This window comes from Saccopteryx leptura, chromosome 1 (genome assembly GCF_036850995.1).
Source record: "Saccopteryx leptura isolate mSacLep1 chromosome 1, mSacLep1_pri_phased_curated, whole genome shotgun sequence".
Lineage (NCBI taxonomy): Eukaryota > Metazoa > Chordata > Mammalia > Chiroptera > Emballonuridae > Saccopteryx > Saccopteryx leptura.
Window position 1 is genome coordinate 378,933,100 of NC_089503.1, and position 9,658 is coordinate 378,942,757.

The 9,658-nt window shown below is 54.2% G+C and overlaps 1 protein-coding gene and 1 non-coding gene across 2 annotated transcripts; both read right to left on the reverse strand.

Moving 5' to 3' along the window:
- Positions 1-661: 661 nt before the first annotated feature.
- On the reverse strand, positions 662-737 carry TRNAA-CGC (transfer RNA alanine (anticodon CGC)). Its single transcript has one exon. It is a non-coding gene; the product is annotated as a tRNA-Ala (tRNA).
- A 6,970-nt stretch (positions 738-7,707) lies between these two features.
- On the reverse strand, positions 7,708-8,840 carry TSPO2 (translocator protein 2). The gene is made up of 3 exons (XM_066359469.1): positions 8,668-8,840; positions 8,163-8,304; positions 7,708-7,931 (listed from the first exon to the last, which is right to left on the reverse strand). The coding sequence occupies exons 1-3, from the start codon at positions 8,838-8,840 to the stop codon at positions 7,725-7,727; spliced, it is 522 nt and encodes a 173-aa protein (XP_066215566.1). The 3' UTR covers positions 7,708-7,724.
- Between the last annotated feature and the right edge of the window lie 818 nt (positions 8,841-9,658).

Genomic DNA, 9,658 nt, shown 5'->3' on the forward strand with positions numbered 1-9,658 from the left:
TGGTCTGACTAGAGAAGAGGAGTCAGGATGGCTTGGAGGGTTTGGGGCTCTCTTCTCCAAAGAGTCCTGAGAAGCATGGTGCCCAAAGATGCCCAATCATTTTTGTTTGCCTGGGATGGTCATACTGATACCTGTCATCCAGGCATAATTACTACTTGTGCCCCATTCACTTCCAGATTGGCCCAATGTGGACAAAAACTATACGGTCACCTTACCTATTGGGCTTATTACCAAAAGCATTCTTATCCAGAGATTATTTTTCTCAGGCATTTTTCCAGGGGCATAAAGCACAAGATGGTGGTAGGAGTGTCTGTGTTCACAAAGAAAAGGTAGTAATAGTTGCTAAACAACAAGCACACATTTTTGTTATTACACAAACACATAGCTTATTTATTTATTTATTTATTTATTTATATAAAGTGAGAAGAGGGGAGATAGTGAGACAGATTCCTGCAAGTGCCCCAACCAGGATCCACCTGGCAATGCTGTCTGGGGCTGATGCTCCAGTACCAAGCTATTTTTGGCACCTGAGGCTGACACACTTGAACCAACAGAGCTATCCTCAGTGCCTGGCACCAACACTCTAGCAAATTGAGTCACTGGCTGCGGGAGTGGAAGACAGAGAGGATGGGGAGAGAAGCAGATGGTCTCTTTTTCTGTGTGCCCTGACCAGGAATTGAACCTGGGACATTCATATGCGAGGCCAATGCTCTATCCACTGAGCCACCAGCCAGGGCCCAAACACATAGCTTTAAGTGCAGAGAGTTGACTTCTCTTATTTTTCCCACGTTTATGGAGGACTCCTGTGTGCCAGGCACGGTAGCGAATACCAAGGACACAGAGAAGAAGAAGGCACTGCCTCACCAGGAGCTCCCAGTCCTTACAGCGTTTGGGCCGCCACCAGGCACTCTACGTGCATTAGCTCACGCAGTCCTCACACTTGTCTCCCATGAGCGTGTATTATGGGCCTTGTTAGCGACCAGCGGCTCACATAGGCGTAGGGATTTGTGCAAGACTACGGGAGCAGTTAGGTCCAGGTCTGAGCCTAAATTCTTATTTTCAGGGCTACACCCGGCCAGCGCGGATGAATATATCTCTATACCATTATCGGTATCGCAGCTACAGTGATGTGCCTGGATCGAGGGAGGAAGAGTAAAATGTCGGGGGGAGGACAGTGGGCGGAGGGGTCCTTTCCACTCACTGTTCCCCTGCGAGAAAAACGTCGTCCCTGAGGACAGCTTCTTATATTTTGGCTGTCATGTATAATATAATAGCCCTGGATGGGGAAGAAAGAAAAAAAAAAAAACTGCCGTGTTTCTATCCCCATCTCAGGCCTTGATTCACTGTGTGATTTTGGCCACATCACTTAGCATCTCTGGGCCTCAGCGTTCACACCGGGGATGCAGTCCGAGCTACTGCTCTCTATTGCGGGGTGGCCAGAGGGCTGGGAGTGAGGACGCGGGGCTGCTCCTTCCGAGCACCTGCAGGGTGGAGAGGAACAGCGTGGGGAAGATGTTCCGGCTGAAGGGTGTCGGGAGGCAGTGCAGAGGTGGGCCCGGGCTGGTCCTCTCTGAGGTGACCCCTCACCCCACCACACCCATAGGCCCTGTTTCCTTTGACACTTGAGAGACTGCCCTAGACCTTCCCCTGGTCTGATGACTGACAGCTTCCTTTTTCCACTGCTCGGTTCCAGCCCCCCGCCCCCGCCTCTGGAGGCCCTCTGACAGCGCCGGCTATTTATGGCGCCTCCTGGGGGCCTGGATTCCAGGCTGGTCCTTGGCTCTTCTTTCCGAGTCAGACCAGTTTCCCCTGCAGGCCCCGGAATGCAGCAGCTAATCTGGGGGATCAGATGCCGGGAGCCCAGCTCCTCTTCCTGCACCTGCCGCTCGACTCTTTTTAGGGCAGGACCCCCCCCCTCCCCATGTTAGCGCTGTTGAGTAAGTTTCTATCAATATGGCCCTCCTGCAAAGGCGGAAACTGGGAAACGAGGGCGGTATCTAGTTTAAAATTATAGAAGGAGTCAGTGGATTGCTGGGGTTTGAACCCGGGTTTGCCAGCCTCCAAGTTCCATGCTTTCCCCACTGTGTTATCCTGCCTGGAGTTCAGTTCTAGGGCACAGCCCTGACAGGGGGCCTGACATGGTCTAAGCAGGTCACGTAAATGAACTCATTTAGTCCTCCCAAGGATGTCGGGGCAGGTCGTAGTAGTATCTTCATTTTTGGGGTGAGGGAATCGAGGCCAGAGAGGTTGAGCGACTTGTCAAAGTCATGTGGCTGTGGGAGCTAGAGAGCTCTGTGCTCCCACAGCCGTGCGCTCCTCCTTCACCATTCATTCAGCTCTTGCTGCGGGTCCGTGCAGGGAGACCGGCTCTGCTCCAGAAGAAACTGGGGCGTGTGGGGGGCATAGGCATGGAGGCACCGGCCAGCTGGTGGAAGGAGACCAGTGAGGGAATCCTCCTAGTCTGTCCCTGTGGGCCCCAGCCCCTCTGTCCAGACGATGCTGCTCCCAACCCTGACATCCTTGTGAGGACTAAGTGAGTTAATCTGTGTGACCTGCTTAGATTAGCGCCAGGTGGCAGCGGCTGGAAGGAGCTGGGTTAGGCCCAGAAGAAGCCGCAGCCTGTCTCTCCCTGTCCCATTTCCCGTGGTCATTTCAGGAAACAGTCAGAGGTGCTGGCAGTGGCGGCGGCCGGAAGAGGGCCAGGGACAGCTATCCCTTGGGTCTCAGCTGGACGTCGCGCTGCCCTCATGGGGGAGGGCGTAGAGAGGCCGGGGTTGGGGGTGGGGATGGTGGTGGAAAATATCATAGTAGCCTCACCAGGGGAAGGTTTAAATTCTCACCCTGTGAAACAAGACACCGCGGGAGCACGGTGGTGGAGCGGGTGCTTTATGTGCAGGGACAGGTGGGTCCCCAACAGCGCGTTGCCCCAGAGATCCAGCTCGCGAGTGCCATCCCCTTGGTCACTACTGAGACGAGGTACACAAACAACAGGCTGGACACCCCCTGAGGGACAGGAGCCTGCCCCCTCCAGCAACCGCTCTGTTGACATAAACAAGGGGGTGTCCGGAGCTTTGGCTGGGTAGGAGGAGGGCGTCAAGGGTCTCCCCCGGTCTGAGGTTGGGATTGGAGGGAGCACTAGAACCACAGGGGAGGACAGGATTCTCATTGTCCTCTTATGCAAGACACATTGCTCTGAGCCAAAGGGTGACACCCGGGACTTTAGTCCTGGTCACCTCGGTCTTCCATTCCAGTGACCACTCCCCGCACTGCCCGGCTCCCTGCGCGGTGCCTTTGAGGAAAGTAATCTGATAAGAATCCTGCACAGTATGGTGACTAATAGTGTTCCTCTCTGAGGGGCGCTTGCACGGTCAAAGAACATACTGGGAGAAGGCGAGAGACTTTACAATTGACTTTTGAGAGGAGGATTTTCACCCTTAGAAATGTGTTGAAGTAGGTGCAGGGGGGAGTGGGAGGGTGTTTCTGGTGCTCACCATTCCTGGCGGTACTGGGGACCTCGAAGATATAGACACTAGGGGGACAAACGAGACGAACAGACACCAGTGAAGCTCCTGGTGTGACAGAGGGGCTCTGGCTTGCACGCTGAGTGTGTGAAGGGCCCCTGAAAGCCAGGAAGCGGGAAGGCGCCTCTGTAACGTGGGAGCCACTGTTGAGGATCAGCAACAAATCCTTAGAACGAAAGAGTCCTGTGTTTGTTTTCTGGAACCGCAAGAAAGGGGAACTCTGGGGAGGCTGAGAGTGGGCTTGGGGTGCAGGGAAACCCTCGGAGATAGAAGAGGTGGCGGCTGCCACAAAGGAAGGAAGACTATGGAGCCCTGGTCTGGGCCTGAGAACACATGGGGGGCTTTACCATCCACGATAGCATCACCTCCACCTGCCCGCAGGTGGGCGGGGCCAGAAAGGTGCAGAAAACCAGTCTGCACTCTGCCCTCTGAACATACCCCTTCTGGCCCGCCCTCCTCACCTCTCCTCTGGGCATCTCCGTCCTGCAGACATTGGCAAAGGGGAGGAAAGGAGGAACTGGAACACAGTAGGAGGAGACAGACCACCCCTGGGGCTGCTATTTTACCTGGTGCTGCTCCCCCCTACCCCCCAGACCCGGGGTGGGACAGCTGCAGGCAGAAGAGCCGTCTCTCCTGCCCACGCAGTTGTCCTCTTCAGACACCATGTGCCCGCTCAGCGGCAGATGGAAAACACTGCCCAAGGACAGAGAAGCACACACGCATGATTTGGATGGTGGAGTCCCGGGACACATCTGGCAATGATAGGAGGCAGCTCCGACTCTATTTAGGCACAACTCTGAGTAATAGGAGAGGAGGAGGCGCGGGCGACATGTGCTCCAGGCCAGGTCTGGGACTGGGGCAGGTGGTGGTGGGGCACAGGGGAAGAGGCCCAGGCGGGCTGGGAGGCTGCAGGATTAGAAGCTCCCACCCCGGCACCAAGGAACTGGTGCAGGGGAGGATTTTAAGGACGGCTTTGGGGTCACAGGGGATGAGAGTTTGGGGTTGGGATCCTGCCCTTTCCATCTGTTTCTGCACTAAGCCAGGAAGCCCTGTAGTAGCCATGCTATTCCAGGGCTCAGGACACTGCCCAAATGAAGCTTCCTTCTAGAGCCAAGTTTCCAAAACGAGAGGCCTCCAGACCCCTGGGTTTGTGGCATGAGCTCACCCTGGAGAGGCCAAAGTCACGCGACAGGCATGGTGCATCGTCTTGGAGGGTCCGCTTAACTCCTAGGCTTAGTTGGTAACGTGGATAAAATTGGTAGCACATATTTATAATGCTTAGATGAGAAGATGATGATGATAATAATGACAAATATTTCTAGGGTGTTCAGTTACCTGAGGTCACACAGCGATAGTGGACCCAGATAAGAACCCATGTAATGTGGCTGCTGGGGGTGAAGTGAGGTAGAGCGGGTTAAGGGGGGATAAATGGTGATGGAAGGAGACTTCACTGGGGGCGGGTGGACACCATACAATATAATATATAGGTGATGTGCTACAGAATTGTAGGCCTGAAACCTGGGTGATATTGACCAATGGCACCCCAATAATTCAATTATAAAACACTTATACATTTAAAAGTTATATGTATAAGTGAGGTTATAAACTCAACTAAAACAGCATTTGAAAATGTAATTGAGGTGAAGATGATGCCTATATGAACGTGTGAGAAAGAGTCAGAGACTGCGTGTTTGTCACTGGTTCAGCAGCCGGTCCACGGAGCTGAGGGACAGGGCGCTCACACTCCTGGCTCTCAGGAAGTTTGGAAGTGCTACTGGGTCGTGATTGGGGTGGGTCTCTGCTTGTCACATGAATCAGAACCACGTGTGCTTTTTAAATGGGTGGCCCCCTGGGTTCCCCTGCTAGAACAGCTAACATTAGTTAAGCATTTCCTCTGTGCTGGACGTGTTTTTATCTATAATCTCATTTATTTTCTCCAACAATTCTTCTATGAGGTTCCTATTTCACAGAGGAGGAGACTAAACACAGACAGTGAAGTAAGTCGCACTGGGTTACCAGTCAGTAAATGACAGAGTCAGTATCCAAGGCCAGGTTTGTCTGTCTCTGGAGCTGGCGCAGCGAACCATGGCACCCGGCAGGTAGCTCGTTACCCCGGATGATTCTGTGGGTCTGGACTCCTGGCCTTCAGCAAGTGCCCCAGGAGGTCACTGGGCCACGCTTGGAGAAGCACCACCCTGTGGCAGCTGTTCTCAATATGGCCGCACTTTCGGAGCACCTGAGAAGTTTCAAAAACTATTCATGCCCTTCCCTTCCTCTAAGAGAGGCTTTTTCAATTAGTCCAGAGTGAGGTACGGGTCAGCATTTTCTTTTAATGGGACAATGTCTCCACTTAATCAATCAATCAATCAATCAATCAATCACAAAGATGTATGACTGCCTCCTGCTCTCTGCCCTGTTCTGCACTGGGGCTGAAGCTGCAAAGGTGGGCGGGGCACTGCGCGTGCCCTCTGGGAGCACAGGTGACCAACCAGCCCGCTGGGCAGAGCGTGCCAGTGTGTCTGGGAGCACAGGTGACCAACCAGCCCACTGGGCAGAGCGTGCCCTCTGGGAGCACAGGTGACCAACCAGCCCGCTGGGCAGAGCGTGCCAGTGTGCAGGGGGAGGGTGCAGCTTCTTTCTCTCCTGTTCTTCCTCGGTGAGCTCAAACACAGACAGACTCTCCAGACGATGGTGTCCACTGGCTTCTCCCCCTGTGAGGTCGTTGGCCTCCACCCGCTAAGACATAGTTGTTTCCAGCCCCAGAGCCTGGGTCACAGAAACACAGGTTATCAAAGCGAAAAGTTCCCCGTAGCGAGCGGCTGACCGGAGTGGCAGGAGCTTGTTAAATCTAAAGATGTCTGAAGCCCACCCACAACATTCTGACTCCTAGGTCTTGGGCAGGGTCTGAGGTATATGCATTTGTAATAAGCTCCCGATGGCTCTGACACACACTCAGCAGTGGTTCTCAGACCCCCTGCACTCCCCGGGGAAGCGTGGAAAACCCCGGTGCCCAGGCCCATCCCTAGAGAGCCCGGGCAATATGTGTAAAAGCTCCTAGGGCCATCCAGCTGGCCGTGCCAGGATTCCGGCGTAGCCACAGGATCAGTCACCCCTTGTATACCACGGGAGCTTTGAAAAAAGAGGAGATGAAAACAGGAGGTGGGGGAGACAAAAATAAAAATGCCAACGGGAAGGTTTAGAAAGAGAAGCAGGAGAGCAGACGGGCCACGACGCTCCTATTGGATTCACCGAGCCTTACATGTCCCTCTTCTGCGGCATTTTCCCTATTATATTACAATAGTTATTCATTATTGATAGTTCTCTATATACTATATATAATAGTTACTGATGTAAAAAACTAATGGGATGAGTAAATAGAAACAAGAAATAATCTATATATTATTTATATTAATCACAGAAGGCCTTAGTATGGCATATATAATGTATAATATATTTCATAACGGCATTGTGTAGTAAATACGGTCATTAACATAATATAATATGCTAATTAAAATAAGTTAATTAAATAAAATTAATATATGTAATATAATATATAATTAATATAATATATAAATGTGATGTGTAAAGTTATTCTTTTTTACTTTATCTATTTTACTGTTTTGCTTTTATGTGACTTTTCAAAAAGATTTTGTTCTTCAGGTAATTGAAAACCTAAATCTGTATTTTTGGGCCACACGTGGGAGGGTGTGGGAGTGGCATAGAGATAGATGGCGTGTCACCCTCTTCATACATGCGTTCACACATTTGTTCACATGTGCGCCCTTACACACGTACAGACACTTCTATTCCCACTCTGCGGCCCGAGACATCCCACGCTCACACATACGCTCATACCACCTCCTCAGAGTCAGCCTCAGGAGTTTATTGATTGATATTACTATGTTAATATTTACTAATACAGGATTTATTGACTTTACAGTAAGTGTAAAGTGGTTTCCTTCCTCGTTCCCATTTCTCTGAATTCTGATGAAAACGAGCACCAGGGGACTCAGAGCAGTGAGCACGTTGGGGTGAGCTTCCTGCAGGGCCTCAGCAGTCCCGGCCCCGCCCCCAGTCCCGCCCCCGGCCCCGCCCCCGGCCCCGCCCCCGCAGAGCCCCGCAGCCTGCCTGCCTGCAGGCTCTTCCACCTCCGCTGGCCTTCCTCCTCCTTTCCTTCCTTCCTTCCTCCTTTTCCCTGGCGCCTCAGCCGCCCTCCTCCCCCGCGGGCGGGGGCGGGGGCTGGTGCTGTGGACAGAGGCTGTGCCTCCACAGGCGGTAGGTGATGGAAGCGGTGACCGTGAGCCAGGCCAGGTAGGGCAGCAGGAGCAGGGCGGCCAGCTTGTTGATGGGGTGCCAGATCAGCGCCGTGCTCACCACCAGCCCGTAGAGCAGCAGCAGGTGCAGCAGGGCCTGGGCAGGGCGCAGGGCGGTCAGGGCGGCCGGCCGAGAACCCGGCTCCCGACCGTCCTCTCTGCGGCACCCTGGGCCCCACGAGTCAAGGTCCTGGGGTCTGGGCTCTCCACGGGAGCTCAGAGAAGTCAGCCCGCCTGACACCTGCCCGCCCTTGATTGACCCGCTGTGCTCTCTGTCCCTGGGCCTGGCGGCCTCCCCGGCTACTACCTCACTCTCCATGCGCCTTACCAGACCAGGAGCGTGGGCTGCGAAAAAGAGAATCAGGACGACCCAGCTGGTGGCGAGCTGCGCAGCGTAGAGGCCGAAGGGCAGGGCCAGGGGCCTCCTGAAGCCCCCTCCCAGGTCCTTCCACACCAGGTAGGAGGCATAGCTGTGGAGAGAAAGCGGCAGAAAACGCTCAGAGGGAGGGCGCTCCATGGCAAACGGAGGAAGCCCCTTGGCGTGAGCACTCCTGGTTACAAAGAGAGAACCCTCCTGGCTGAAATGATGGCAAGTGTGTCTAGGCATCACTGGAGGGCTGGGAGGAGATGGTGGGGCAGCTGGGCAAGGTGAGGTGGGGGAGGGCGGGGGGCTTGGGGCCAGCTGGCTGGCTTCCTAGGCAGGAGTAGAAGGGACCCAATGATGACGGGCAAATGGGTGCCATCCCTTTGGAGTAGGCGCCAGAAGTTCAGATATAGGGGACTGTTCCCACCCCTGGGGTCCCAAGGTCATGGCATGGGACATGGGTGCTTACCCCACGACAAAGTAGATGACTGTCCACACAAGCAGCAAGGCTTTGTGGCCCGGGCACCAGGGCAGCTTCCTCGGGCTGCCACACCAACCAGATAACCTCTGAGGGCTGAGGAACCCGAGCAGGACGGTTCCCAGCTGGGGCAGGGCCAAGAATATGGCTCCTTGAGGCAACATTGGCCTGGGGGGCAGAGAACATGCTCGTGATGAGTCTTCCCCTTATCCTTTCCTGTGTCTCCAGGGTCTCCTCCATTCTGACACTAGTCCCTGGCCTGAGCAACCCCCCTGCCCGCACGGGAGGTCTAGGCATGGGAGCCATCTCCCCTGCTCGGACCATCCCGCCACTCCTGTGAGCCCACACCGCCTTGCCCCTTTCTGGTTTCCGCGGACTTGTTCTCCCCACACCTCTCATTTGGCACTCAGGATACTGCCTAGTGCTGACAGCTACTCTGAGCTACAGGTTCCTCTCCCCCAAGGTGTGTCTGAATCATGGAGCTCGGGTCCTACAACAGGCAGCTCTCGGCAGGCCCTGGATGGGGACAGTGCATTAAACTGAACCTGACCAAGCTGATATAACCGATATGGAAGGACCGCGTTCGAAAGGCGGGATCCTCAGATCCTGGAAGGTCTATTCTGGTCAACAGTGGGGCAGCCTGTCTGCCCAGGGCTTATCTCACCGTCCAGACTGGCAGACTCCAGCAGCCCACCAGCCTGAGTGCCTGCCGCCCTCAAACTCAGCTGAGTGACTCTGTGGGTTCTCTCTGAAGCCTTAGGTCTCAGCTACCCCTCAGGGGCTGGAGGAGGTCCTTCCTACATCTGTCCACTTCCAGAGGTTCCGTGCCACAAACACTCACAATCACATTTCTCCTGGCCCGACTTTTCAAGGAAACAAGTGCTTGATCTTTTATGAAGAAGATGCACGCTCCTTTGCATGTCACTCTGCGTGTCATTCTCATGTGGGACAGACCCTCCTCCAACCAAGGCCCCCACCCCGT

Excerpts from the sequence above, each read along its gene's own strand:
- TSPO2 (XM_066359469.1), bottom strand. The coding sequence starts at position 8,840 with ATGTTGCCTCAAGGAGCCATATTCTTGGCCCTGCCCCAGCTGGGAACC. Across the intron at positions 8,305-8,667 it reads GTCATCTACTTTGTCGTGGG|CTATGCCTCCTACCTGGTGT; the intron begins GTAAGCACCCAT and ends TTCTCTCCACAG. Across the intron at positions 7,932-8,162 it reads CAGCCCACGCTCCTGGTCTG|GCCCTGCTGCACCTGCTGCT; the intron begins GTAAGGCGCATG and ends CGCCCTGCCCAG.